Source organism: Brassica rapa, unplaced genomic scaffold (assembly GCF_000309985.2).
Source record: "Brassica rapa cultivar Chiifu-401-42 unplaced genomic scaffold, CAAS_Brap_v3.01 Scaffold0505, whole genome shotgun sequence".
In the NCBI taxonomy this organism is placed as follows: Eukaryota; Viridiplantae; Streptophyta; class Magnoliopsida; order Brassicales; family Brassicaceae; genus Brassica; species Brassica rapa.
In genome coordinates this window covers 52,455-69,744 of record NW_022610446.1, presented here as the reverse complement: position 1 = coordinate 69,744, position 17,290 = coordinate 52,455, and the positions used below count along the sequence as shown (strand labels likewise).

The following is a 17,290-nucleotide window of genomic DNA, read 5'->3' as shown; positions in this document are numbered from 1 at the left end:
TTTATGTATCAAAATCAGCTTCTTACATCGCGATTCATCCTGGTTGATTATTAGAATGACAAAGAAGCTGTCATATTCCCAAACAGGAAAACTGGGATCACCTGATTTGAAAGTGGGATAGCTTCTTCATCCTAACTCCTATGAGATTTATTCAACTTCCTAGTGATTCTCCATTACTTTATGTATCAAAATCTAGCTTCTTACATCAAGATTCATCCTGGTTTGATTAGAATGACAAAGAAGCTATCACATTCCCAAACAGGAAAAGTGGGATCACCTGATTTGAAAGTGGGATAGCTTCTTCGTCCTAACTCCTATGAGATTTATTCAACTTCCTAGTGATTCTCCATTACTTTATATATCAAAATCAAGCTTCTTACATCGTGATTCATCCTGGTTTGATTAGAATGACAAAGAAGCTGTCATATTCCCAAACAGGAAAACTGGGATCACCTGATTTGAAAGTGGGATAGCTTCTTCATCCTAACTCCAATGAGATTTATTCAACTTCCTAGTGATTCTCCATTACTTTATGTATCAAAATCAAGCTTCTTACATCGCGATTCATACTGGTTCTATTAGAATGACAAGGAAGCTGTTATATTCCCAAACTGGAAAACTGGGATCACCTGATTTGAAGGTGGGATAGCTTCTTCATCCTAACTCCCATGAGATTTATTCAACTTCCTAGTGATTCTCCATTACTTCATGTATCAAAATCAAGCTTCTTACATCGCAATTCATCCTGGTTTGATTAGAATGACAAAGAAGCTGTCATATTCCCAAACAGGAAAACGGGGATCACCTGATTTGAAAGTGGGATAGCTTCTTCATCCTAACTCCTATGAGATTTATTCAACTTCCTAGTGATTCTCCATTACTTTATATATCAAAATCAAGCTTCTTACATCGCGATTCATCCTGGTTTGATTAGAATGACAAAAAGCTGTCATATTCCCAGACAGGAAAACTGGATCACCTGATTTGAAAGTGGGATAGCTTCTTCATCCTAACTCCTATGAGATTTATTCAACTTCCTAGTGATTCTCCATTACTTTATGTATCAAAATCAAGCTTCTTACATCGCGATTCATCCTGGTTTGATTAGAATGACAAAGAAGCTGTCATATTCCCAAACAGGAAAAGTGGGATCACCTGATTTGAAAGTGGGATAGCTTCTTCATCCTAACTCCTATGAGATTTATTCAACTTCCTAGTGATTCTCCATTACTTTATGTATCAAAATCAAGCTTCTTACATCACGATTCATCTGGTTGATTAGAATGACGAAGAAGCTGTCATATTCCCAAACAGGAAAACTGGGATCACCTGATTTGAAAGTGGGATAGCTTCTTCATCCTAACTCCTATGAGATTTATTCAACTTCCTAGTGATTCACCATTACTTTATGTATCAAAATCAAGCTTCTTACATCACGATTCATCCTGGTTTGATTAGAATGACAAAGAAGCTGTCATATTCCCAAACAGGAAAACTGGGATCACTTGATTTGAAAGTGGGATAGCTTCTTCATCCTAACTCCAATGAGATTTATTCAACTTCTTAGTGATTCTCCATTACTTTATGTATCAAAATCAAGCTTCTTACGTCAAGATTCATCCTGGTTTGATTAGAATGACAAAGAAGCTATCATATTCCCAAACAGGAAAACTGGGATCACCTGATTTGAAAGTGGGATAGCTTCTTCATCCTAACTCCTATGAGATTTATTCAACTTCCTAGTGATTCTCCATTACTTTATGTATCAAAATCAAGCTTCTTACATCACGATTCATCCTGGTTTGATTAGAATGACAAAGAAGCTGTCATATTCCCAAACAGGAAAACTGGGATCACCTGATTTGAAAGTGGGATAGCTTCTTCATCCTAACTCCTATGAGATTTATTCAACTTCTTAGTGATTCACCATTACTTTATGTATCAAAATCAAGCTTCTTACATCACGATTCATCCTGGTTTGATTAGAATGACAAAGAAGCTGTCATATTCCCAAATAGGAAAACTGGGATCACCTGATTTGAAAGTGGGATAGCTTCTTCATCCTAACTCCTATGAGATTTATTCAACTTCCTAGTGATTCACCATTACTTTATGTATCAAAATCAAGCTTCTTACATCAAGATTCATCCTGGTTCAATTAGAATGACAAGGAAGCTGTTATATTCCCAAACAGGAAAACTGGGATCACCTGATTTGAAAGTGGGATAGCTTCTTCATCCTAACTCCTATGAGATTTATTCAACTTCCTAGTGATTCACCACTACTTTATGTATCAAAATCAAGCTTCTTACATCAAGATTCATCCTGGTTTGATTAGAATGACAAAGAAGCAATCATATTCCCAAACAGGAAAACTGGGATCACCTGATTTGAAAGTGGGATAGCTTCTTCATCCTAACTCCTATGAGATTTATTCAACTTCCTAGTGATACACCATTACTTTATGTATCAAAATCAAGCTTCTTACATCAAGATTCATCCTGGTTTGATTAGAATGACAAAGAAGCTACCATATTCCCAAACAAGAAAAGTGGGATCACCTGATTTGAAAGTGGGATAGCTTCTTCATCCTAAATCCTATGAGATTTATTCAACTTCCTAGTGATTCTCCATTACTTTATATATCAAAATCAAGCTTCTTACATCGTGATTCATCCTGGTTTGATTAGAATGACAAAGAAGCTGTCATATTCCCAAACAGGAAAACTGGGATCACCTGATTTGAAAGTGGGATAGCTTCTTCATCCTAACTCCTATGAGATTTATTCAACTTCCTAGTGATACACCATTACTTTATGTATCAAAATCAAGCTTCTTACATCAAGATTCATCCTGGTTTGATTAGAATGACAAAGAAGCTATCATATTCCCAAATAGGAAAACTAGGATCACCTGATTTGAAAGTGGGATAGCTTCTTCATCCTAACTCCTATGAGATTTATTCAACTTCCTAGTGATTCTCCATTACTTTATGTATCAAAATCAAGCTTCTTACATCGCGATTCATCCTGGTTCTATTAGAATGACAAGGAAGCTGTTATATTCCCAAACAGGAAAACTGGGATCACCTGACTTCAAAGTGGGATAGCTTCTGCGTCCTAACTCCTATGAGATTTATTCAACTTTCTAGTGATTCACCATTACTTTATGTATCAAAATCAAGCTTCTTACATCACGATTCATCCTGGTTTGATTAGAATGACAATGAAGCTGTCATATTCCCAAACAGGAAAACTGGGAGCACCTGATTTGAAAGTGGGATAGCTTCTTCATCCTAACTCCAATTAGATTTATTCAACTTCCTAGTGATTCTCCATTACTTTATGTATCAAAATCAAGCTTCTTATATCGCGATTCATCCTGGTTCAATTAGAATGACAAGGAAGCTGTTATATTCCCAAACAGGAAAACTGGGATCACCTGATTTGAAAGTGGGATAGCTTCTTCATCCTAACTCCTATGAGATTTATTCAACTTCCTAGTGATTCTCCATTACTTTATGTATCAAAATCAAGCTTCTTACATCGCGATTCATCCTGGTTTGATTAGAATGACAAAGAAGCTGTCATATTCCCAAACAGGAAAACTGGGATCACCTGATTTGAAAGTGGGATAGCTTCTTCATCCTAACTCCTATGAGATTTATTCAACTTCCTAGTGATACACCATTACTTTATGTATCAAAATCAAGCTTCTTACATCAAGATTCATCCTGGTTTGATTAGAATGACAAAGAAGCTATCATATTCCCAAACAGGAAAACTAGGATCACCTGATTTGAAAGTGGGATAGCTTCTTCATCCTAACTCCTATGAGATTTATTCAACTTCCTAGTGATTCTCCATTACTTTATGTATCAAAATCAAGCTTCTTACATCGCGATTCATCCTGGTTCTATTAGAATGACAAGGAAGCTGTTATATTCCCAAACATGAAAACTGGGTATCACCTGATTTGAAAGTGGGATAGCTTCTTCATCCTAACTCCTATGAGATTTATTCAACTTCCTAGTGATTCTCCATTACTTTATATATCAAAATCAAGCTTCTTACCGTTGAGATGAGGAGATGAGGAGTGGATACATTGATAGAGGAAGAGTATTGGGGTAGTCAGTAACTTTAGGATTTACCACAGTAACTTTAGTTTTACTGTGGTAACTAAAGTGAGAAGAAGAGAAGTTACCTGGATGGGTTAAATTGGAGTCTAACTGATGTTAATTCTTTCTTATCCTGAGTGAGACGTTGGAAGAGGATAAGGAAGGATAAGGGATCACTTTGACAGCCTGTATGATGCTGGAAAGGAGAGGATGCTTTTACACTAGTGCAAGCATGTGAGAAAGCACAGCCAAGTGATTCAAAAGGAGTTCCAGCCTGTCCTTTGACTCCACATGCTTATGCATTTCGAAAACCCTTGTTGCTCTCTCTATATATACTTGTAAACCTCATCAGTTATTAATCAATGGAGTTTTGAGTATTCTCTCTCTACTTATTCTCTTAATCTCTTTAATCTTACACAAGACAGTATGATTGTTCTTAAACTTGTTTAGAAACACTCTAATACACAAAAGTGTATATGGTATCAGAGCCAGGTTGCTTTAAAAGGAGAGAGTGATTTCGTTTTTCTTGAGTGTTCTTGAGTGTTCTTGAGAGTTCTTGAGATTTTTCAAGAGCTAGATCCTTTAAAACTCAAGTTTGTGTCTGTTGGTGTTCTTTTGGAGAGTCAGCTTCAAGGGAGTCCTTTTAGGTGTTTGACAAGGTCAGAAGAGGGGTCTAGCTTGTGGTTAAGCTTGGCGTGTGAGATTAGAAGCATTTGAGGGAAGATCTAGGCTAAAGAAAATGGAGCTGCTTCAATCTGGTACAACAAGGCGTGAAGAGAAGAAAGAGAGAGGGATTGAGTGGGGGTGGTTCTCACAAATGAAAACAACTCTGAAAAGGTGTGGAGTTTGGAGAAACCATGAGAAGGAAGAGTCTTTGAAGGGTAAAGCTGCTGAGAAAGATCAGACAGCAAGAGAAACAAGTGGAAATTGCTTTAGTCTTGAAGAAAGTACACTGCTTGAGAAGATTGAAGATGTTTATGAGAACAAGATCAATCTTAGGAGAGTGTATGAAGTCAAGAAGGTGATCAGTGGAGTTAAGCAAGGAAGATAAGAGTTCAATAACCATGTGAGGAAGCTACAACACTTGTGGGTTGAACTACAAGGGTTGAGATCCCATGTGGATGGGGATGCTGTTGAAATGAGTTGAGTATAAGCAAGGGAAGTGATTGGGGTATAAGGAAGCATTAGGAGAAGGATGGGTTAAGGAAAGGATGAGGTATGAAGTCGACCAGTCCGTACAATCCGTACTGGCCGTACTGGCCGTACAAGCCTTACCTTCCCGGGTCGACTTCATCATCAACCAAAACTTACCATTCTTACCCAAGTTACTTTGGAGAGTTGCCATGAGTGTTAAGCAGCCTTGTGACCGTTGAAAGGAAGAAAGGAGACGCGGAGAAGACAGGCTGGCATAGCTGTAAAGTGATCAGCATCTTGGAATATGCTGAAAGTGTGTGAAGCATTCCATTGGCCAGTTCAAACCATCCGCTCCCTTTAGCTTTGACTACACATGCTTTACCTTATCTCTTAAGCTGAAACCTTAGTCTTTCCTTTGCTATATATTGTAACTCTTGGTGATTAATGAAGACAATATACGAGTTTATGAGTCTCTCTCTCTAGTTCATCATGATAATCTCATACACCCTCTCTTAAACACTCTAATCTCTCTTGAATCTCTCTTAGACTACTCAATACCTTTCTTATTCTCTAAAATCATATGGTATCAGAGCCAGGTTGGCTTTGGTATTGAGATCTTGTGTTCTTCAGCTTCAGATAAAAGTTCTTTCTTGTGAGATTCTAAACTAAGTTCAAGCAAATCAAGATGGGAGGAAACAAGGTTATTACGGTTCCGATTTCACTCAAGGGTGGGGGAAACTACCTGTTGTGGTCTAGGCTTGTGAAGACAGCCATTGGGAGGCTAGGGTTATGGGGTCACATCACAGATGAAGCTCCAGCACCAGTGGCCAGTGAGGAAGAAGGTGGAAGAGAGCTCGCGGTTGCTGATGGAAAGAAGTGGATTCAAGATGACTTGATGGTGCTCTCGGTGCTGCAAGGATCACTTGAAGAACATCTCTTGGAAGCCTACAGCTACTGCGAGACTCCAAAACACCTGTGGGAGGTACTCCAAAAGACTTTTGGGAACGTTACCAATCTGAACCGTGTGTATGAGATCAAGAAAGCTATCAACACACTGGTACAAGATGGAGAGGAGTTCACCAAGCATTTGGGCAAGTATAGATCCTTGTGGTCTGAGCTTGAATCATTGAGGCCAAGCACGGCTGATCAAGAGCTACTCATGGAGAGGAGGGAGCAGGATCAGGTGTTTGGGTTGCTGTTGACATTGGATCCTCCGTTCAATGATGTGATCAAGCACATGCTGAGGATGCCAAGTCTTCCATCCATGGAGGAAGTGTGTGCGCAGCTCCAGAAGGAGGAAGGGTCTCTTGGTCTCTTCGGAAGTAAGGGAGACTTAGCTCTGGCCAACAAGGCTGAGGAAGGAGCGCAAGCTAACCGTGCAGCATACAAGACTGATGAGAGGAAGTATGGTGATGAGAGGAGGTTTGGAGGCAACTGTGATCACTGCAAGAAGCCGGGACACAAGAGGAGCCAGTGCTGGATCCTTCATCCCCATCTCAAGCCGGCCAAGTTCAACAAGGACCGAGAAGCCAGAGCTAACCTGTCTACTGAAGCAAGTGAAGCCGGTCCATCAGGAGCAGGCTCAAGTGCACAAGTGGGTGAAAGCGCAGGAAAGGCAATGGCAACTCACTACACGGCCGCAAAGAGTTTGGAGCATGAAGTGATCCGCAAATCTGACATTGATGCCCTCATCAAAGCTCTTAAGGAGTCTGGTACATTCGGAAACACTCTTGGTTACTCTTATACTGCTCACATGATGCCTAGGAATGAGAATAGGTTGATAGATATCATTGAGAAATTGAAACTGAGAAATGAATCACCTAGAACTCATCTTGCTAGAGGCATAAAACCATTGATTGTTGACTCTGGTGCATCTCATCACATGATTAGTGATGATAGCTTGATCAAAAACATAGAACCTGCTCATGGACATGTAATGATTGCAAATGGAGATAGAATTCCTATTAAAGGTGTAGGAGACTTAAAGCTATTTGATAAGAACTCTATAGCATTTTACATGCCTGATTTTACTTCTAATCTCTTATCTGTTAAAAGATGTACCAATGATCTACAATGCAATGTTATCTTTAGTCCTAACAATGTGACATTTCAGGATATTGAGAGCAATAAGTTGATCGGACAAGGAGTAACCAAGGGGGATCTTTATGTACTTGAAGACATTAACCCCATTTCTAGTTGTTTGCTGAGTTCTGTTTTAAGTAAAGGTGCATTATGGCATTCTAGGCTAGGACATCCACATGTTAGAGCCTTAAGCTTAATGTTTCCAGGTGTCATGTTTAAAAATAATGATTGTGAGGCTTGTATTTTGGGAAAACATTGTAAGACTGTTTTTAAAAGATCTACTACTATCTATGATAAGTGTTTTGACCTTGTTCACTCTGATGTATGGACTGCTCCCTGCTTATCTAGAGATAATTACAAGTATTTTGTCACATTTATAGATGAGAAATCTAAATACACCTGGATAACACTCATTAAAACAAAGGATAGGGTTCTTGATGCATTTAAAAACTTCCAATCATATGTATCTAACCAGTATAATGCCAAGATTAAGATTTTCAGGTCAGATAATGGTGGAGAGTATACTGGCAATGCATTCAAGAGTCACCTAGCTCAACATGGGATCCTACATCAGACAAGTTGTCCATACACTCCTCAACAGAACGGTGTAGCTGAGAGAAAGAATAGACACCTAATGGAGGTGGCAAGGTCTATGATGTTTCATACAAGTGTGCCTAAGAGATTCTGGAGTGATGCTGTGATCTCGGCTTGTTATCTAATCAATAGGATACCAACCAAGATCCTGGAAGATCAAGCTCCTTATGAAGTCTAAACAGAAGCAAACCTGTGCTGGATCACTTAAGAGTCTTTGGATGCGTGTGCTTTGTACTTGTACCCGGGGAGCTAAGGAATAAGCTAGAAGCAAAGAGCACAAGAGCCATGTTCATTGGCTACTCAACGTCACAAAAGGGATACAAATGCTATGATTCAGAAGCCAGGAGAGTTCTTGTGTCTAGAGATGTGAAGTTCTTGGAGGATAAGAGCTTTTATGGAGATAGAAAGTGGGAAGATCTTGAAGATTTGTCTCAACCATCTGATCGAGCTACAAGTCTTAGGCGTGTACTGGAAGGACTTGGAATCAACATGTCCCAGGATCAGCAACCATCAAGGGAGAATGAAGCTGAAGAACCATCACACCATGATCATGAGGGGGGAAATGAGGCTGAGCCTGAAGATCATGAGGATCAAGACTCAGATAGTCATGGTCAAGGTGTGATACAAAGAGAGGAAGAACAGGAAGAAGTCATTCAAGAAGATCATGTGGAACCAAATGGAGTAGAAAGAGAAGCAGTTCAGCCTACGGTGGTCCAGCCTACGGTGGTGGAAGTGGAACAAGCCCCATTAAGGAGAAGCACACGGCTAAAGAGAGATGCTTCCAACTGGGTAAACACGAGAGTGTACTACAATGCTCAGGCTGTGAAGCATCCCTCTCAGGCTGTGTGCTCGTTTGCGAGTTACCCAAAGGAACATTGTGCATTCATTACAAGCTTAGATGAGAGCAGTGTACCAAGATCATATGAGGAAGCAATGTTACATGAAGATTGGAAAGAATCAGTGGGTGATGAAGCAAATGCCATGATAAAGAATGACACTTGGTTTGAGAGTGAGCTGCCAAGAGGGAAGAAGGCAGTAACAAGCAAGTGGATATTCACTATCAAGTATCTACCTGATGGAACTATTGAGAGGAAGAAGACAAGATTGGTGGCCAGAGGATACACTCAAACATATGGGGAAGACTACATTGATACCTTTGCTCCTGTTGCCAAACTCCATACCATAAGAATTGTACTATCTCTTGCTGTGAATCTTGAGTGGGAGCTGTGGCAGATGGATGTGAAGAATGCCTTTCTTCAAGGAGAGCTAGAGGATGAAGTGTATATGCATCCTCCACCAGGTCTAGAGCACCTTGTGAAACCTGGAAATGTATTGAGACTCAAGAAGGCTATCTATGGGTTGAAGCAATCTCCTAGAGCATGGTATAACAAACTGAGCACTACCTTAAATGGGCGTGGGTTCAAGAAGTCTGAATTAGATCACACTCTCTTCACTCTCACTACACCCTCAGGTATCATCTGTCTACTTGTATATGTGGATGACATTATCATAACAGGTAGTGATAAGGCTGGTATAAAAGCCACCAAGGAGTTTTTGAAATCTGTGTTTGAAATCAAAGACTTAGGAGAAATGAAATACTTCCTTGGAATTGAGTTGTGTAGATCTAAGGAAGGATTGTTCATTTCCCAAAGGAAGTATACACTTGATCTTTTGAAAGATGCAGGTATACAAGGAGAGAAGACAGCAAAGATGCCTCTTGAAGATGGATACAAGATTCCACGTGAGGGGGAGATTGAAGATAGCAAGGTCTTTCATGATCCAAAGCTATACAGGAAGCTGGTAGGGAAGCTCATCTACCTCACCATCACAAGACCAGACATTTGCTTTGCTGTGAACCAAGTGAGCCAGCATATGCAAGTCCCAAAGGATCATCACTGGCGCATGGTGGAGAGACTGCTCTTGTATCTGAACGGGACATCAAGCCTTGGAGTTTGGATGGGATGCAACAAGAGAAGTAGTGGGATATTGTGATGCGGATTGGGCTGGAGATAGAGCAGACAGAAGATCAACCACCGGCTACTGTACATTCATTGGAGGCAACTTGGTGACTTGGAAGAGCAAGAAGCAGAAGGTGGTGTCTTGTTCAAGTGCTGAAGCTGAGTATAGAGCAATGCTGAAGCTTACCAATGAGTTGGTTTGGATCAAAGGGATCTTGAAGCATGTGGAGATAGAGCAAGCAGCCCCAATGACTATGCATTGTGATAATCAAGCGGCTATACACATAGCAACCAACTCAGTCTTCCATGAGAGAACCAAGCACATTGAAGTTGATTGTCACAAGGTGAGGCAGATGATTGCCTTGGGAGTGATATGGCCATGCTATACAAGGAGTGAGGATCAACTTGCGGATGTGTTCACCAAAGCTGCAAGACAAAAGACTATGGAGTCCATTCACATCAGATTGGGGCTCATAGATCTTTCACCAAGGAGCTGATCCCCTCTGCCATGAGGTCTTTACTCTTTTTCCCTCATCAAGGTTTTGTCCCAATGGGTTTTCCTTGGTGAGGTTTTTAATGAGGAAGATCTCATGGCTGTTCCAAGCTTGAATGGATTCTAGGATTCAAGCTTGAGGGGGAGTGTTGAAATGAGTTGAGTATAAGCAAGGGAAGTGATTGGGGTATAAGGAAGCATTAGGAGAAGGATGGGTTAAGGAAAGGATGAGGTATGAAGTCGACCAGTCCGTACAATCCGTACTGGCCGTACTGGCCGTACAAGCCTTACCTTCCCGGGTCGACTTCATCATCAACCAAAACTTACCATCCTTACCCAAGTTACTTTGGAGAGTTGCCATGAGTGTTAAGCAGCCTTGTGACCGTTGAAAGGAAGAAAGGAGACGCGGAGAAGACAGGCTGGCATAGCTGTAAAGTGATCAGCATCTTGGAATATGCTGAAAGTGTGTGAAGCATTCCATTGGCCAGTTCAAACCATCCGCTCCCTTTAGCTTTGACTACACATGCTTTACCTTATCTCTTAAGCTGAAACCCTAGTCTTTCCTTTTCTATATATTGTAACTCTTGGTGATTAATGAAGACAATATACGAGTTTATGAGTCTCTCTCTCTAGTTCATCATGATAATCTCATACACCTTCTCTTAAACACTCTAATCTCTCTTGAATCTCTCTTAGACTACTCAATACCTTTCTTATTCTCTAAAATCACCAGAGCAAGAGATGGTCTTGAAGCTCTTGGCGAGCATGGAGTCATCATATGGGTGGCTGGTGGATATGGTTCTAAGAGGGGAACAGCTTCCGGAAATGGAAGAGATCTGTGTGCTTATAAGAAGGGCGTATGAGGTAATGAGAGATGATGAGAGGCTAACCATGAGTAGGAGTGAGAGCTCATGGAAGCCAACTGGGAGTAGGAGTGAGAGCTTCCAGAAGCTAACCATGAGTAGGAGTGAGGGCTCATGGAGGCTAACCGGGAGTTGGAGTGAGGGCTTCTGGAAGAGAAGGAGGTGCAGAATGCTATCCAAAGCTTATATCAACATAAGAAAGGGTAGGAAGAGAGTTGTGGGAGAGTGTTCTTACTCAGCCTACATGGGGGAATCAGTAGAGGACAGTGGGGTGTTAAAAGAGCAGGAGAAAGGGAGTGGAGCTGATGATCGCATCACCAGGAAGGAATGGAGAGTGTTCATGGAACATGTACAAGCCTTAGCAGCAAGCAAGAAGCATGCTATACAATCCGGAGCTTCTAAACCCATTGTGATTGATTCTGGAGCAAGTCATCATATGATCAGTGATAGGAGGCTTATAAGTGAGATCAAGGCTGCAACAGGGAGTGTTATGATAGCTAATGGTGCCATGATCCCAATAGAAGGAGTGGGAAAGCTCAAACTGTTTGAGAAGGACACAGCTGCATTCTACATGCCTCAGTTCACTTCAAATCTATTATCTGTGAAGAAAGCTACCATTGATCTTGATTGTCAAGTAGTATTCAGACCTGATGAAGTTGAGTTTCAAGATTTGAAGACTGGGAGAGTCATTGGCAGAGGAGACAGCAAGAATCAGCTATACCATCTTCAAATGGCTAAGAATTCTAAACCCTTTGATTCTGTATGCTTGAGTAGTGCTGTTGATAGGGTTGATAGTATGACTTGGCATGCTAGATTGGGACATCCTCATGCTAGGGCAATTGAATTGATCATGCCTAATATGTCATTTAATCACTTAAACTGTGAAGCATGCATATTAGGAAAGCATTGTAGGACTGTTTTCCCAACATCAGAGACTACTTATTGAGATTTTAGAGATTAGAATAGGTATTGAGAGATTAAGAGAGATTTGGTAAGAGATTAAGAGAAGTTTAGAAGAGATTGTGAAAGAAATGGAGAGATTATGTATGATCCATGATGAACAAGAGAGAGACTAGAGAGAGAGTAACATAATCCGCTTAATCTTATTAATGAGAGAGTGTTTACAATATATAGGAGTGTGCAACTAGGGTTTAAGAAGAGACTAAGCATGTGAGGTCAAAGCTAAGGGAGCCTTTAATTTGAACCGGACCAATGAGCCTCTCCACACGCTTGGTCACTATGCTAAAAGTGAACCTTATCCTTCCAGCCTGTGCCAGCCTGTAGAGACGCTCCTCCTCTTTCCATCAACGGTCATATGCCTTCTTTGGTCAAGGTAAAACATGATCTGGTCGAGTAACTTCTTCCCGCGGTAACACTCTTCACCGCATGGTCGATACCGTCTGTACGGCCGTACGGCCATGGTACGGACCTGTACGGACCGGTACGGACGGTTCTCCCTAAGGCCAATCCTTCTCCTCTACTCAACATCACAACCTCTTCAACCCTGAACAACTCTCCTCATATTCCTCAGCTCATCTCAACACTCCCCCTCAAGCTTGACCATGTGGAACAAGTCAAGCTTGGAAGGATCATGAGCTCCCCCTCATTAAAAACCTCATCAAAGAAAACCCATTGGGACAAAACTCTGATGAGGGAAAAAGAGTAAGGACCTCATGATCAAGAGAGTGTATAGATCAGCCCTTAGGCGAAAGATCAAGGAGTCCCAACCTTATGTGAATTGACTCCATTGTCTTTTGCCTAGCCGCCTTAGTGAATACGTCTGCCAACTGATCCTCACTCCTTGTGTAGCACGGCAGTATCACTCCCAAGACTATCATCTGCCTCACTTTGTGACAGTCCACTTCAATATGCTTGGTTCTCTCATGGAACACCGAGTTTGTGGCTATGTGAATGGCTGCTTGATTGTCACAATGCATGGTCATTGGTGTTGCTTGCTCAATCTCCAAGTGCTTCAGTATTCCTTTAATCCATACCAACTCATTTGTGAGCTTTAGCATTGCTCTATACTCAGCCTCGGCACTTGAGCATGACACCACCTTCTGCTTCTTACTCTTCCAAGTAACCATGTTTCCACCAATGAATGTGCAATAGCCGGTTGTAGATCTTCTATCTGTTCTATCTCCAGCTCAATCTGCATCACAATATCCCACTGCTTCAGTGCTCCCATTGCAGCCCATCCATATACCAAGCCCTTGAGTTCCATTCAGATACATGAGAACTCTTTCTACCATGCGCCAGTGATGCTCTCTTGGAGCTTGCATATGCTGACTCACTTGGTTCACAGCAAAACAGATGTCTGGCCTAGTGATGGTTAGATAGATCAGCTTCCCCACAAGCTTCCTGTATAGCTTTGGATCATGAAATACCTTACTATCTTCTAGCTCCCCCTCACGTGGAGCTTTATACCCATCCTCCATGGGCATCTTGGCTGTCTTTCCTCCATACGCACCAGCCTCCTTCAACAGATCCAAGATATACTTCCTTTGTGAGATGAACAACCCTTCTTCTGATCTGCACAGCTCAATTCCAAGGAAGTACTTCATTTCTCCCAAGTCTTTGATGTCAAACACAGATTTCAGAAACTCCTTGGTCTCCTTGATTCCCACCTTATCACTGCCTGTGATAACTATGTCATCCACATATACAAGAAGCACAACAATGCCTGCAGGTGTAGTAAGAGTGAAGAGAGTGTGATCAAGCTCTGATTTCCTGAAGCCTCTTCCATTTAGAGTTGTGCTCAGCTTGTGATACCATGCCCTTGGTGATTGCTTTAACCCATAGATGGCCTTCTTCAATCTAAGCACATTCCCTGGTTTCACCATCCCTTCTAGGCCCGGAGGTGGTAGCATGTAAACTTCATCTTCTAACTCTCCTTGGAGAAATGCATTCTTCACATCCATTTGCCAAAGATCCCACCCAAGGTTAGTAGCCACTGATAGGACAATTCGAATGGTGTGTAGCTTTGCAACTGGAGCAAATGTATCAATGTAGTCTTCTCCATATGTCTGAGTGAACCCTCTTGCTACCAGTCTAGTCTTCTTCCTCTCAATCGACCCATCAGCCTTGTACTTGACTGTAAAGATCCATCTACTAGACACAGCCTTCTTCCCTTTTGGTAGTTCACTCTCATACCATGTATCATTCTTTATCATAGCTCCTGCCTCAGCTCCTACTGATTCCTTCCATTCTTCATCTTCCATTGCCTCTTCATAGCTTCTTGGAATGTGATTCTCATCTAAGTTTACCATAAATGCACAATGTGCTTCTGGATATTGAGCAAAGGAACACACGGCCTGAGTAGGATGCTTCACAGCTTGGGCATTGTAGTACACTCTCGTGTTTACCCAACTGGAAGGATCCCTTCTCAGCCTTGTACTCCTTCTCAACACTGGCCCTTCTTGTGCCATCTCTTGTTCTTCTTCTACTTGTGGAGTCACTTCTTCAGTCTGTTCTTCAGCTTCAGCTCTAGCCTCTCCTTGTCTCTGATCTTCTTCATTCTGTCTTTCATTCAGTTCTTCCCTTGCTGATCCTTCTCCACTTTGGACAGGAGAATCAGTTCCTCTGTTTCCTAGCTCACCAGCCTCTTCTAAGCCTTGGTCCTCTAGTTCAGAAACTGATTCACTTCCCCCCTCATGTGCAAAGTGGGATGGTTCTTCTGCTGCAGCTGGAGTAGGTTCTGGACGCCTACTCTGATCCTGGGACACTCCAATTCCGAGCCCCTCTAGAATGTTTCTCAAGCAAGCAGCTCGTTCTGATGGCTGGGATAGATCCTCCAAGTCTTCCCATGTCTGCTCATCATAGTATCCTTTGTCTTCCATGAATCTGACATCCCTTGACACTAGGACTCTCCTAGCTGTAGGATCATAGCATTTGTATCCCTTCTGTGAAGTAGAATACCCAATCATCATAGCCTTGGTGCTCTTTGTTGAGAAGAAGCCATTAGATGATGAGATGGATTGGTAATAAGAGAGTGAGGCTTAGGAGAGTAATGGGTTGAAGGAATGAGTTTGGGAGAGGCTAGGCCGTACAGGCCGTACCATGGCCGTACAGGCCGTACAAGAGTAGCTCGACCAAGATCACTACCTAAGGGAAGTTACTACACTCGGTTAACTTAAGAGGTAAAGGAGAAGTCTTACTGAGGCTTTACTGATGTTACCGCGTGGAGAGGATAAGGGAAGAGCTTATGACAGGGTGTCAGTAGCTGTGTAAAGGTAAAGGTGCTTTACACACAAGGAAGAGCTTAATTGGACAGTTTGAATTAAAGCAGAATCTTATCCCATGTAATAGTGTGATTTCTGAAACCCTTAATCTCGACATGTCTCTCTATATATTGTAACATCTGATCATTAATAAAACTTAGACAGTTCTTGACACAAAAACACTCTCTTAGACTCAAAGACTCTCAATCATGATTCTACACTAAACTCTTAGCTAAACTCGTTCTAAATCACCTCTAAAACTTCTCTAATCTCTTTCTTTTCTTATATCAAACTCAGATTCCCTAAAGTTCATATGGTATCAGAGCCAGGTTCATCATAATCTGGGTTTGATTACTAAGAACACTTGAGTTGCATTTCATTCATCCGAGTGGGTCTGAAATGGAAAGCAACAAAGCTGTGGTTCCGGTTACTCTCAAGGGGGGTAACTATCTTTTGTGGTCTCGTTTGGTGAAGACCGCAGTGGGGAGTAAGGGTTTATGGGGACACATCACACAGAGTGAAGCCCCAAAGCTCATTACTTATGAAGGCGACAAGGAGGTTGTCGAGTGCGATGAGGAGAAGTGGGAGCAGGATGATCAGCTGGTGATGTCCATACTCCAACGGTCTCTTGAAGTGTCTATCCTGGAGGCATACAGCTACTGTGAGACAGCAAAGGATCTTTGGGACACGCTAAAGAAGGTTTATGGTAACATCTCAAACTTGAGCCGTGTGTTTGAAGTGAAACGTGCTATCAACAGCTTGACACAGGAGGACATGGAGTTCACTAAGCATCTTGGGAGGTTCAGAGCCTTGTGGTCCGAACTGGAGATGCTGAGGCCAGGCACAACCAACCTAGATGAGCTGGCTGAGAGACGCGAGCAGGATAAGGTGTTTGGGTTGCTGCTCACGTTGAATCCAAGCTACAACAGCCTCATCAAACACATCCTGAGGTCCGGAAAGTTACCTGATCTTGAGGACGTGTGTGCGCAAGTTCAGAAGGAGGAACGGTCTTTTGGTCTCTTTGGAGGGAAAGGGGAGATTACTCTTGCAAACCAAGCTGAGGTTCCACAAGCAAACCGTGCAAGCTCTAACCAGTATGATGCAAAGAAGTTCACGGGAAATTGTGATCATTGCAAGAGACAAGGTCACAAGAAGAACCAGTGCTGGATCTTGCACCCTCATCTGAAGCCGGCCAAGTTCTCAAGAGAGAAAGATGGGAGAGCCAATGTCTCGTATGCTGGAAGTGAGCCGGGGAGTTCAAGTGTTGCTGGGAGCTCAGGCCAAGCTGGAGAGGGCGGGACACGTGAGCCTGGAGATAGCAAGGCCCTGGTGACTTACACAGCTCAACCAAGCCTTCAGAACAACCGTGAGAACGAGTACCTGAGGAGATCAGACCTTGACTCCCTCATCAAAATGCTAAAGGAGAATGGTAACACACTTGGTACTCTTGGTTACTCTTTTGGTGCATCATATGAACCGTATAGTATTGCTAGAGAACCTGATCACTCAAGCATTGCTTATAAACCTACTAGCATACTAGGACAGTCTCATATTGCACACAATCTGTTTAAACCATTGGTAGTTGATTCAGGAGCATCTCATCACATGATTAGTGATACTAGTTTGATTAGAGACATTGAACCTACAAATGGACATGTCATGATTGCAAATGGAGATAAAATCCCAATTAGAGGAATTGGCAAGCTAAAATTGTTTGATAAAGAATCTAAAGCATTTTACATGCCTGACTTCACATCAAATCTATTATCTGTAAAGAAATGCACTACAGATCTTAATTGCAATGTTATATTTAGTCCTAATGATGTGAA

General features: G+C 41.9%; 2 protein-coding genes across 2 annotated transcripts; both read left to right on the top strand.

The window, feature by feature from the left end:
• Nucleotides 1-3,873: 3,873 nt before the first annotated feature.
• Nucleotides 3,874-12,089, top strand: LOC117130494. The gene is made up of 3 exons (XM_033283314.1): nt 3,874-5,250; nt 11,106-11,609; nt 12,055-12,089. The coding sequence occupies exons 2-3, from the start codon at nt 11,120-11,122 to the stop codon at nt 12,087-12,089; spliced, it is 525 nt and encodes a 174-aa protein (XP_033139205.1). The 5' UTR covers nt 3,874-5,250; nt 11,106-11,119.
• LOC117130493 lies at nt 5,257-7,421 on the top strand. Its single transcript, XM_033283313.1, has 2 exons — nt 5,257-6,963; nt 7,365-7,421. The coding sequence occupies exons 1-2, from the start codon at nt 5,937-5,939 to the stop codon at nt 7,370-7,372; spliced, it is 1,035 nt and encodes a 344-aa protein (XP_033139204.1). The 5' UTR covers nt 5,257-5,936; the 3' UTR covers nt 7,373-7,421.
• Nucleotides 12,090-17,290: the final 5,201 nt, after the last annotated feature.